The sequence below is a fragment of the Ruditapes philippinarum genome, unplaced genomic scaffold (assembly GCF_026571515.1).
Source record: "Ruditapes philippinarum isolate M1 unplaced genomic scaffold, ASM2657151v2 ctg14507_1_1_1_1, whole genome shotgun sequence".
Lineage (NCBI taxonomy): Eukaryota > Metazoa > Mollusca > Bivalvia > Venerida > Veneridae > Ruditapes > Ruditapes philippinarum.
Window position 1 is genome coordinate 79 of NW_026856949.1, and position 13,220 is coordinate 13,298.

The 13,220-nt window shown below is 34.3% G+C and overlaps 1 protein-coding gene across 1 annotated transcript; it reads left to right on the plus strand.

The window, feature by feature from the left end:
- Positions 1-2,958: 2,958 nt before the first annotated feature.
- LOC132748244 (uncharacterized) lies at positions 2,959-12,902 on the plus strand. The gene is made up of 3 exons (XM_060737812.1): positions 2,959-3,110; positions 5,937-6,062; positions 12,487-12,902. The coding sequence occupies exons 1-3, from the start codon at positions 3,086-3,088 to the stop codon at positions 12,708-12,710; spliced, it is 375 nt and encodes a 124-aa protein (XP_060593795.1). The 5' UTR covers positions 2,959-3,085; the 3' UTR covers positions 12,711-12,902.
- Positions 12,903-13,220: the final 318 nt, after the last annotated feature.

Here is a 13,220-nt window from a genome sequence, read left to right on the forward strand (position 1 = left end):
ATAAGACATGGAATTTAAAGAGAAAATATTTCAATTATTATTAGCTTCACTCAGCTTGTCTGTTTTGAAGAAAAGAACAAGCTGTTGGATCGCTGCTGCATTGTTGTTGTCGTCATGCAAATTTTTAATGTAGTCTATTACTAAAATCATTTTTTGAAATATCAGTATATATGAAAACTTGAAATACATTGTACTTGCTTTTCATTACAAGAGGCATTTGTGAGACAAGTGGCATATATTGCTTATCATCACAAGAGCAGGCTGTCAACCAATTCCTATATTCCTATGAAAACTCCTATATTTTGGGTCGGAATCCTATATTTTAAAAAACCTCCTATTTTTCCTATATTCTCCTATATTTTTGAAATTTTTTTCCTATATTTTTTTTAAAAATATATTGCCGAGGAATTCAAAAAGATTTAAATTTTGGTACTGCTTTTGGCCTTTTGTATTTTACAGGGTAAGAGAATGTGTATGATCCTGCAGCAGCATCACATTACTATCTCAAGGCTGCTGTGCTCCACATAGCCATCTGCATGGTCACCATGAAAAGCAGTGCATCAGTATGTCAACTTTATTTCATGTGACCATTTAGATGATGGTCATGCATTGCTGTAACTTTCTGCTGATGCTGTGGTTCAAAGCTAATGCAGGCTGTCCAGCATCCCTAAAAATTCCTAAACAAGTGAAAAATTGGAAGGGAATTCCTAAAAATGCCCTATTTTTTCACTGAAATTCCTAATTATTTTTATCTTTTGTTATAAACATACTTATAACTTGTAACCCTGTCAAAATAATCACGGACTTTACTAAGTCGACCATTGGTTTTGAACATGGTCAAAAATGATTTGGCCATGATTTGCCAACTCAAAATTGATGACATTGAAATGGTTTCGTTTCAACTAAAAGTTACTTTGACTATGTCAGTAACATTGCTATTTCATAATCAAAGCAGTTGTTGATAATCATGTGGACATTTAACAGCAAAAACACTACCATATCATGGTCCTGAAACTCAAATCATAACCATAAGAGTCCACTTATTCTGGAATATTTTGACACTGTTTTGCCAACTACAGATATCTTGAATTTTATGTTTGTTCATTTTATCCCAATTTCTGAAGTGGTCCATTTATATCATATCATATTTGAAAATGATCATTATGAAGCTGTTTGTAACACAATCTTAATTAAAAACATGTATAAATAGTTGTCAAAAAATTAATGTACAATTTGTTTACTCACAACTCTTTTATTTAAATCTGCATAATATCAAAACAACATTGTAAAGTAACTGAATGGGTTAACATAGACTTTTGAAAAATTAATTCTTTCCCTCATACTTACTTATCCTTTTCGTATCTTTGTAGGAGAAATTGCTTATTTTGCCACAAAGTTATCAATTTCATTCAGTTTTTGTTCTTTCATTCAGATGGTCCCATTTAGGAAAAGGCAGACTCATATAATTAATCACACTCAAAATAAATTGGCAGTTCAGTAATATAAAGCTCATTTCCAATTACAATGTACACACATTTTGCAATTTTGTGATCTAGATAAACTGCAATTGAATGGCCTGTGTGATGAACTTTTTTGATGTGCAATTCTTTGTGTTGATTATAGATGCTTCCCAATTATTCAAATGACTGTACTAAGGCAAATGCCTTTTACTTTTTACCTACTTTTACAAAAAAATTCATTTGTCAATATTCAAAAAGCTGCATTTGTGCAAGAATTTCACTGTATAAGAATTCCTTTTAGACACTTGTGGTTATAAAAAAATTAACATTCCAAAACATAGGTAGAACATGTTCTTTTTTGACATGTTCAGCCATTTTAAAAAAAATTGGTTTGAACATGATTTGACTATGACCATTTCTGCAGGGGAGGCAGTTGACCAGTGAGTCCACACTGTAGCACCTTTGCTCAAACTAAACTAGAGCATTATTTGTGAGTTACTTATGTGTCAAATATGCAAAGGTTAGCCCACATCATGGTCTTTTGGGACCTTAGTTTATTTAGTCATAAAATTGCAAATTTTAGCCCTAAAATTTCTATTACGTACCCTAAAATTCCTAATTTTAGCCCTAAAATTTCTGAAATATTACCCTAAAATTCGCCCTAATTTTATGTCGGAAGGTGCTGGACAGCCTGCTAATGGATTCCTTCACTTATACGTAGACATTTTATTGTAGAAACAGCATGTGTAAAAGTAAGAATAATTTACATTTATATAAGCATTGGTAAGTTAAACAATTTAAGTTGAAAACTCCTATTTTTTTGCCTCAAAATGGTCCAAAAACTCCTATATTTCCTGCTAAAATATTCCTATATTCCTCCTTTATTATGGATAAGACCTGGTTGACAGCCTGCAAGAGGCATTTGTAAGGCAAGTGGCATTACTCTGAAAGCTATAGTTTTGAAGTTATTCCATATTTTAACTTAGATTTTGTTTTGGTCAAAATTGCCTGTTTTGTAGAATGATATTTTTAAGTGAAAGCCTTCCAAAGGTATCAATATGAAACTTGGAATATTTGTTTATGATGACAAAGCACAGTTGTTAGACAAAGGGTCTTATTCTGAAGACTAAATTTTTGGAATTATGACCCTTTTTTAACACAGAATTTTTGTCAAAATTGTGTATAAGTACATGTAGAAGGATTAAAAAAAAGTATGGAAAGATATCAACATGAAACTTTGAAAAACAAAAGCAATATTTTTAGGAGTTATGTCCCTGTTTAACTTAGAATATTTATGGAAAATTGATTATTGATAGTTATTGCCCTTAACAGACGAGCATTAACATCAAATGCTGTGCTTCTTGTTTATTTTGCTTGTTGATTTAATGTGGTTTAAATTGGTAAATAATATGAATAACAAATAAATTAAATTAAATACTTTTAATTTCAGTGAAATTCTAAATGAACAAGCCTTTCAATATGCTAGGAATATTTGATGTAAATAAGGATTAAATATTATTCTTATAATTGCAGGAACTTGTGCTTCATTTGCTACAGTCCTTTTACATCCAGACATCAAATTTTCTCAATTGGTTGCAAGTAAAAAAATATGGGGTGTTACACAAATGGCAAAGGGCTATGCTATTGGAGGTAAGCTGAACATATTTTATTAATCACCACCAATATATTGAAATGATATGTCGGATCATCAGTCTGTTCATTCATTCATTCAGGTCTATGTCTTAAATTTGGTTAATCTAATGTTTTTAATATCTCCAAGACTCTTTTAGAATGTTTATATGAATAGGGAGATGAGGATCACTAAGTTTCATAAATTATCCATCTAGCTTTTTAGCTAAGGTAAGCTTTTAGCATAGTTGATTCCTGTGTCAGTTGTCCACTCACTGTCAAAAGTTGACTCTAGTGGTCATATTTTGTTTATTTTCATCCAGCGTTTTTTTTCTCTTCTTTGGGAATGGTGCCGGTACCATACTGATTGGGGAAAAATGCGTTATTTTTACTTAAATTTGGATTTTTTTTTTAAATGCATTTTTTCAGCTACAAATAAGATAAGTCATCATGAATAAAGATAGGTAACAGCTGCCACTGTCCAGGTAGAACTATTGAGTGATGATTTATATGAATATGTTGGATTTAAATGATGTCAGAGAAATCACTTGGCCTTGTGGAAATTTTTAACAGCCATTTGGAATTTAAACATTGGAAATTGGGAATTTTAATGTCTATTTACTATTGGGAACAGTACCGTTTTAGGGTAGTAGTTATATAAAGAAAAAAAACACTGTGATCAAACTTTGTAAATGGTTTGTGACTGTCTGATGAGTTAGTATTTAGGTCATCTTGGGTTAAAAAAAAAATAAGGTAAACAAATTTGCTCACCAATTAAAACAAAGAAATCACAATTTGGATTGATCAGCATCAAACTTTGTCAAAATAATTATCCCAGTGATAATAAGAATGAGTTTGAAGATGGGTCATATTAGATGAACAAACTAGGTCACCACATCAAATCAAAGAAAAAACCTTAACATTTTATAGATATGAAGAAAAACTTTGTTCATAATAGTCTAAAGGTCACATTTAGTATTTGATCTTTCTCAGATTTTGTTAGAATGTTCATACTTATGATGTACATGTTTCTTGGAATGAGTTTGAAAATGGATCATATTGGGCTAAGGACTAGGTCAGCAGATTTAATTTTAAAAAAAAACCTTGTTAACACCGTAGAGATCACAGTTTTTTGAATTGATCTTCAACAAACTTTGTCAGAATGTTCATCTTGATAATGTCTCTGACACATGGGGTTGATAGTGGATTATTTGTGTCCAAAATAAGGTCACCACATAAAATTTTATACAGGTTATTTTGTTGTTCTTCTTGCATGTAAAATCGAAATATATTTCGCTGAGTGAACACCCAGGACACAATATTTTTTACAATTGGCACAGCCATGTTTGAAAATATAATAGCTGGTGTTCACTAGTGAAATATATTTCAATCTAACATGCTAAAACAGACAAATTTTCTATTTATTTCCAGCTTTTTAGCTCACCTGACACAAAGTTACATGGTGAGCTATTGTGATTGCTTTTTCGTCTGGCGTCCGTCCTTAAACTTTTACTTTAAACAACATCTCCTCATAAACCGCTTAGCCAATTTCATCCAAACTTCACAGGAATGTTCTTTTGGAAATAAAGTTTTTAAAATTGTTCAAGGCATTTAATTCCATGCAGAACTCTGGTTGCCATGGCAACTGAAAGAAAAATACTTAATAAATCTTCTTATAGAAAACCGAAAGAGCTAGAGCTTAAATATTTGACATGAAACATCGTCTAGTCAGTGTCTACCAAGTTTTGTTCAAATATATGCCCTAGGAGTCAAAATTGGCCCCGCCCCAGGGTGTCATTGACTTTCCTTATTTGTATATAGTAAAATCTTAAAAAAATCCAAATAGCTAGAGCTAAGATATATAGCATGAAACATCTTCTAATGGGTGTCTACTAAGTTTATTCAAATAAGGGCCCTTGGGTTAAAATTGGCCCCGCCCAGGGATTCATTGATATTCCTTAAATGTTTATACTAAAAACTTAAAAAATCTTCTTTTAAAAGACCCAAAGAGCTAAAGTTTGGATCCTAAGCAAGAAATATCTTCTAGTGAGAGTCTACCAAGTTTGTTCAAATAAAAGCCCAGGCGTCAAAATTGGTCCCCCCCCCCCCCCAGGAAGGGGGGTCATTGTTTTTCCCCTCATGTATATAGCAAAAACTTTAAAAAAATTCTTATAAAACCCCCAAAGAGATAGAGCTTAGATATTTATCATGAAACATCTTCTAATGGGTGTCTATCAAGTTTGTGCAAATAAAAGTCTTTGGGTTAAAAATGGCCCCGCCCCGGGGGCCTATATACAGGTGAGCGATTTCAGGGCCATCATGGCCCTCTTGTTTAGTGATTTTAAGTCATTTTTACTGATTTTGCAGCATAACATATCTCAAGTTCTTCTACATGGTGTCATCATATCATGACATCACAGTACCAATTTGAGTTCTGTAAAATTTCTGGAATTTTGTTACATTTTTAACGCAATGTATGCAGTTATTTACTTGCTTCTCCTAAAGAAGCAAAATTTACGTACAACAGAATTATTTCCTGTTGAATTGATTCCATTTAGCTGAGACATACTATTTTTATCCATATTCAAATATAGTCTGGCTACAGTGAAAATTATCAAATATGATTTCACTTTGATAATTATCAAATATAATTTCACTTTGAAAATTATCAAATATAATTTCACTTTGAAAATTATCAAATATAATTTCACTTTGAAAATTATCAAATATAATTTCACTTTCCACTGCAAAGCATGAAATAATGTACATGTAACTAATTGGTTAATATTAGGGGATCATACATGTTTTTCACGAATATGTCTTGATTATATGTTTACTTCCTTGTAGGATTATCAGGATTTCTGTATATGTGGACAGTAAAAAAGTTTAGTGAACTTCGAGGAGGCAAAGATGATGGGTTAAATCATTTTCTGGGTGGTTTTGGTGTTGTTGCACCATATGCGGCAGTTTATAGTAAGTATGGTTATTATATGTTTAGATTATTAGCTTGTGGCATTTTCTAATAGATCTCAATATCATGCTTTACCTACCTTTGTTTAGAAAATTTATGACACTTACATTCCTATGAGTGATCTGTACTAGTAGAGCATTAATTGCCCTCAGGCTCTGGAGCTTTACATATGAGCCTTGTCACGACAAAACCAACATAATGGGTTTGCGACCAGCATGGATCCAGACCAGCCTGCGCGTCCGCGCAGTCTGATCAGGATCCATGCTGTTCGCTATCATTTTCTCAACTTGTAAAAGGGTTGGTAAGCGAACAGCATGGATCCTGATCAGACTGCGCAGATGCGCTGGCTGGTCTGGATCCATGCTGGTCGCAAACCCATTATGTTGGTTTTGTCGTGACGCGGCTCAATTATAAGCACATCTTAATGTTCAATCATATTCACAAAATAGAAAAGAATTGGTAAAGAACATCCAAACCACAAAATTTGTAATTGTTTCTGGCTCTGTTTGATTGAGCCTTTTCGTGGACTGTACTGAAAAGTGCAAGCTATCGTCCATGCCCCCTAGCACAGATTGAAGCAGATTTTAACATTTTTAGCTCACCTGAGCTAGCTGAGGTTTTAGGGTCGTCTGTCCACATTTTGTTTGTTAACACTCTAGTGGACACATTTTTTGCCTTAATCATCATCAAACTTTGTCAGGATGCTTGTCTATGAAATTGCTTACATAAGTTTAAACATAGGTCATTCGGATGAAAAACTAGGTCACAGGAGCTAAAAATAGTAAAATCTTCTTAACACTCTAGTGGCTGCAGTTTTGATACAAATATCCTGGAAATTGGTCTGAAAATTTGTTGTGATGATTTCTAGCTCAAGTTCGAATATGGGTCACCTGGGGTCAAAAACTAGGTCACACTGCCCAAATATTGAAAAACCTTGTTAACACTCTAGTGGTCACATTTTTAGCTTGACTATTCACAGAATAATCGAGCTAATGCAGTCACCCATTTGTCGGCATCGGCGTCCCTGTGGTTAAGTTTTTGCGTGCAAACTGGTATCTCCATAACTACTGAAGGGAATGGATTGAAACTTCACACACTTGTTCTCTGTGATTATCTAACATGATTGGCACAAGTCCCATAACTCTGATGTGCTTTTTTAGCTCACCTGTCACAAAGTGACAGGGTGAGCTTTTGTGATCGCTTTTCGTCCGGCGTCCGTCGTCCGTCGTCCGTAAACTTTTACTTTAAATGACATCTCCTCATAAACCACAAGGCCAATTTCATCCAAACTTCACAGGAATGTTCCTTTGGTGGTCACCTTTAAAAATTGTTCAAAGAATTTAATTCCATGCAGAACTCTGGTTGCCATGGCAACCGAAAGAAAAAACTTTAAATATCTTCTTTTAAAAAACCATAAGAGCTAGAGCTTAGATATTTGGCATGAAACATCTTCTAGTGAGTGTCTACCAAGTTTGTTCAAATAAAAGCCCTGGGGTCAAAATTGACCCCGCCCCGGGGGGTCATTGATTTTCCCTATATGCATATAGTAAAAACTTAAAAAATCTTCTTTTAAAGAACTCAAAGAGCTATGGCTAAGATATTGAGCATCAAACATGTTCTAATAGGTGTCTACCAAGTTTGTTCAAATAAAAGCCCTGGGGTCAAAATTGGCCCCGCCCCAGGGGGGCATTGATTTTCCCTATATGCATATAGTAAAAACTTAAAAAATCTTCTTATAAAGAACCAAAAGAGTTAGAGCTAAGATATTTAGCATGAAACATGTTCTAATAAGTGTCTACCAAGTTTGTTCAAATAAAAGCCCTGGGGTCAAAATTGACCCCGCCCCGGGGGGTCATTGATTTTCACTATATATGCATATAGTAAAAACTTAAAAAATCATCTTTTAAAGAACTCAAAGAGCTATGGTTAAGATATTTAGCATCAAACATGTTCTAATAGGTGTCTACCAAGTTTGTTCAAATAAAAGCCCTGGGGTCAAAATTGGCCCCGCCCGGGGGGGGTCATTGATTTTCCTTATATGTGTATAGCAAAAACTTAAAAAATCTTTTTTGAAAAAACCCAAATAGCTAGAGTTAAGATATTAAGCATGAAACATCTTTTAGTGAGTGTCTACCAAGTTTGTTCAAATAAAAGACCTGCGGTCAAAATTGGCCCCGCCCCGGGGTCATTGATTTTCCTTATATGTGTATAGCAAAAACTTAAAATCTTCTTTGAAAAAACCCAAATAGCTAGAGTTTAGATATTAAGCATGAAACATATTCTAGTAAGTGTCTACAAAGTTTGTTCAAATAAAAACCCTGGGGTCATAACTGGCCCGGCCCCAGGGGTGTCATTGTTTTTAACTATATGTGTATAGTAAAAACTTTAAAAAAATCTTCTTTTAAATAGCCCAATGAGCTAGAGCTTAGATGTTTAGCATGAAACATCTTCTTATGGGTGTCTACCAAGTTTGTGCAAATAAAAGCCCTTTGGTTAAATTGGCCCTGCAACGTTTGGGGGGGGTGGGGGTTGGGGGGGCCTATATACAGGTGAGCGACCTCAGGGCCATCATGGCCCTCTTGTTACATAATTATGCCCCTTTTTCGACTTAGAAATTCTTGGTTAAGCAAATATCTCCATAACTACTAAAGGGCTTATGCCTTTTTTGGAACAATTTTATGCATTTTTGTGTCGCCTCTACGGAGTAGTGGCGACATATAGGGATCACTTCTCCGTCGTCTGTCTGTCCGTCTGTCCGTCTGTCTGTCTGTCTGTCTGTCTGTCCGTCTGTCCGTCACAAAACTTGTCCGGACTACTCCTCATAAACTACTGGTGCAATTTCATCCAAACTTTACAGGAATGATCAGTACCAAGTCTAGTTGTGCATATTGTCAGCATTTTCCGGTTCAATGATTTTTGTCAGAGTTATGGCCCTTTAATAATTTTTAATTTTAAAGTTTGTCCGGACTACTTCTCTTATACCACTAATGCAATTTCAATGAAACTTTACAGGATTGATCTCTAGCTCAAGTCCTTGTGCATATTGCACGGGTTTTCCGGTTGAATGATTTTTGGCCGAGTTATGGCCCTTTGATAAAAAGGTTTCTTTTTCTGTGTGTTGCCAGATACACAAAAGCTTGTCCAGACTACTCCTCATAAACTACTGGTGCAATTTCATTCAAACTTTACAGGAATGATCAGTACCAAGTCTAGTTGTGCATATTGTCAGCATTTTTCGGTTCAATGATTTTTGATTGAGTTATGGCCCTTTAATAATTTTTATTTTTAAAGTTTGTCCGGACTACTTCTCTTATACCACTAATGCAATTTCAATGAAACTTTACAGGATTGATCTGTACCTCAAGTCCTTGCGCATATTGCACGGGTTTTCCGGTTGAATGATTTTTGGCCGAGTTATGGCCCTTTGATAAAAAGGTGTTTTTTTTCTGTGTGTTGCCAGATACGCAAAAGTTTGTCCAGACTACTCCTTATAAACTACTGACGCAATTTTATCCAAACTTTACAGGAATGATCAGTACCAAGTCTAGTTGTGCACTGTCCGTCTGTCTGTCCGTCTGTCACAAAATTTGTCCCAACATGAAATTGGCCATCATGAGGCGACACATGTGATTACTGATCGCTCTTGTATAATAATAATAAAGCAGTGATTAACTCGATAAAACATCTTAATAACAAGCCTTTGTACCATCTGGACAATTTTATGTATTCATATAGGTTAGCATTATTATACTCAATGAAACACACTTGTGACAACTTTTCGAATAGTGGAGTGTTACTGTCCTCCGACAGTTCTTGTTTAATTGTCATCAACCTTAGTCAGGATGCTTGTCTAGTTAACTGCTTAGATAAGTTTAAACATGGGTCATTCGGATGAAAAACTAGGTCACAGAGCTAAAAATAGAAAATCTTTTTACTCTCTACTGGCTACTGTTTTGATCCAAATATCCTGGAAATTGGTCTGAAAGTTTGTTTTGATGATTTCTAGCTCAAGTTTGATTATGGGTCACCTGGGGTCAAAAACTAGGTCACACTGCCTAAATATGGAAAAACCTTGTTAACACTCTAGTGGTCACATTTTTAGCTCGAATATACAAAGTATATGGAGAGCTGTCCTCCTCCCCCCGGCGTCTGTGTCCTCGTCTAGATTTCAGATTAAAGTTTTGGTGCAGTAAAATATTTTTCACTATAACTTTTTCATTTCTTAAGGTATCAACTTTAAACTTCAAATATATGTTCCTTATCATCAGTCACATCTTATGTGATAAAGTTCATAACTCTAACACCAATATTTTCAAATTTATTTCTTCTTGAACTAAAAAATTTCCTTAAAAGATATTATTTTTTACTATAACTTTTTCATTTAACTTCAGACTTCAAATATATGTTTCTTAACAACAACCACATCATATCATATTCGACAAGGCTCATAACTCTAGCACCAATATTTTCAGATTTATCTCCCCTTGAACTTAGAATTGTCCTTAAAAATTATTATTTTTTACTGTTTCTTCTTTATTTCTTAAGCGATCAAATTCATACGTCAAATATATGTTCCTTATCATGAACCACATCTTATGTGACAAGGCTCATAACTCTAGCACCAATATTGCAAGAATTATATCCCCATTAACTTAGATGTTTTTTACTTGAAAAAAGTTATTTTTTACAATAACTTCTTTAGTTTTAAAGGTATCTACCTCAAACTTCAAATACATATTCCTTATGATCAATCAGATCTTATGTGACAAGGTTCATAACTCTTGAAGCAATATTTTTATCTCCCTTTGAACTTTAATTTTTTTGTAAGAAATATAACTTCTTTATTTTTTAAGATATTTTCTTCAAACTTCAAATATATATTTCTTATCATTACACACATGTTGTGTGACAAGGTCCATAACTCTAGTGTGACTATTTTTAGAATTATTCCCCTTTGAACTTGGAATTTATGTTAACAACTATACTTCTTGTCATAAAAAGAAATGTATTTATAACATAATTGATTTTTATATGCCCCAAAGAATTCCTGCAAATTATGTTATATCCCCTGGCGTCCGTCTGTCCGTTAGCAATTTGGTTTCCAGAGCATAACTTAAGTTCCATTTGGCCCACAATATTCAAACTTCATAGGATGATTGTCCATTTTGGGTAGAAGACCCTTATTGATTTTGGGGTCACATGGTCAAAGATCAAGGTCACTATTATCTTAAAACTCAAAAACAGTTTCCAGAGCATAACTTAAGTTCGATTTGGCCCACAATGTTCAAACTTCATAGGATGATTGTCCATATTGGGTAGAAGACCCCTATTGAGTTTAGGGTCACAAGGTCAAAGCTCAAGGTCACTGTTTCTTTAAAACTGAAAACAGTTTCCGGAGCATAACTTAAGTTCCATTTGGCCCACAGTGTTCAAACTTCAAAGAATGATTGTCCATATTGATTAGAAGACCCCTATTGATTTTGGGGTCACAAGGTCAAAGTCATTATTACCTTAAAACTGAAAACAATTTCGGGAGCATAACTTAAGTTCCATTTGGCCAACAACGTTCAAACTTCATAGGATGATTGTCCATATTGGGTAGAAGACCCCTATTGATTTTGGGGTCGCAAGGTCAAAGGTCAAGGTCACTATTACTTTAAAACTGAAAACAGTTTCCAGAACATAACTTAAGTTCCATTTGGCCCACAGTGTTCAAACTACATAGGATGATTGTCCATATAAGGTTGAACACCCCTATAGATTTCTGGTCAAAGGTCATGGTCACTATTGTCTTAAAACTGAAAACAGTTTCGGGAGCACAACTTAAGTTCCATTTGGCCCACAATATTCAAACTTCATAGGAGGATTGCTATTTGAAGGAGGTAACACTTTATTTAATTCCCATGTTTTACAAATGCGTCATCCTTACTAAAAAAAAAAAAAAACACTTTCGGGCATATAATGCTCCTCCTAGCGGTGCTCTTGTTCTTTCATAGTTTTGTCTCCCTTACTACGTCCATTATTTTATTAGTCGAGCTTTGCTGTCTCCTGTGACAGCTCTTGACTCAATTGTCATAAAACTTTGTCAAGATGCTTGTCTAAGACTAAGTAATTGCTGGGATGCGTTAGATGGGTCAGGTGAGCGATTTAGGGCCATCTTGGCATGAAGTGGTCAAATATTTTGAATTCAAAAATATCGGCATGTGTTATGTCTTTAAATGCTTATGTATTGTTTTCTTTACTTTTTAAACTTTTTGAACCAATTAAGTGTTTGTAAGAACACACAAGATTCTATTTAGTATAAATTCTGAATGTATTAGTCAAGATATATTAACGCCGTTTAACAACTCTCTCTCTTTACCTTCCCTAAACATTCTTCCTATTCTCATAGGGAGCATCATTGAACTAAAGATCTTTATATTGTAGAACGAAATTTCACATTCTTCATGCTTGGTGGATTTTTTGCTGGAATTATTGCAATGTCGACTAAAACTTTTGCACAGATGGAATATACAAGAAATTCATATATGGATCCAGATAGGCAGGTTGACCAGTACACACGGTATCCAGAAATTTTTGTTGCTTATCATGTGCGAAAGGAACGACATGAAGCTAAGCAAAGACTTAAAGAGCTCAACGAGACTTCATAAAATCTTCAACCAAATTTTACTGTTAATATGATAGAGACATTAAGTTTTGAACAGTTGGAAGAAAATTTGATTTCACAGAGGTGTACTGTTGACATTTTGGTATCTTAGTTACAAGTATGTCTTATACTAAAACAAAAACTGATTGCTACATGAATGTTTTACTTTCTCAGTAAAGGATTATCTTGTTTTAAATTGTTTGTTTTTATTTAAAAGTAAAGGAAAAAATTCAAAAATCTTCTTCTCAAAAAGCCATGTTCTTATTTAAAAGTAAAGGTGTGGATGTCACCAAGTGTGTTCAAATAAAAGCCTTGTGGTCAAAATTGGCCAGCCCCAGGGGCTCATTGGTTTTTGTGTTGCCTCCACAAATTTGTGGCCACATATAGGGATCACTTCTCCGCCATTTTTTAGTCTGTCTGTCTGCTCATCACAGACTACTCCTCAACCACAGACTACTCCTCAACAACTACTTGTGCAATTTCATCCAAACCTTACAGGAATGATCATTACTTA

Bases quoted from the DNA above. Each gene is read 5' to 3' on its own strand.
- LOC132748244 (XM_060737812.1), top strand. From the start codon at position 3,086: ATGGCAAAGGGCTATGCTATTGGAG. The intron at 3,111-5,936 runs GTAAGCTGAACA...ACTTCCTTGTAG, and splicing joins AAAGGGCTATGCTATTGGAG to GATTATCAGGATTTCTGTAT. The intron at 6,063-12,486 runs GTAAGTATGGTT...TTTATATTGTAG, and splicing joins ACCATATGCGGCAGTTTATA to AACGAAATTTCACATTCTTC.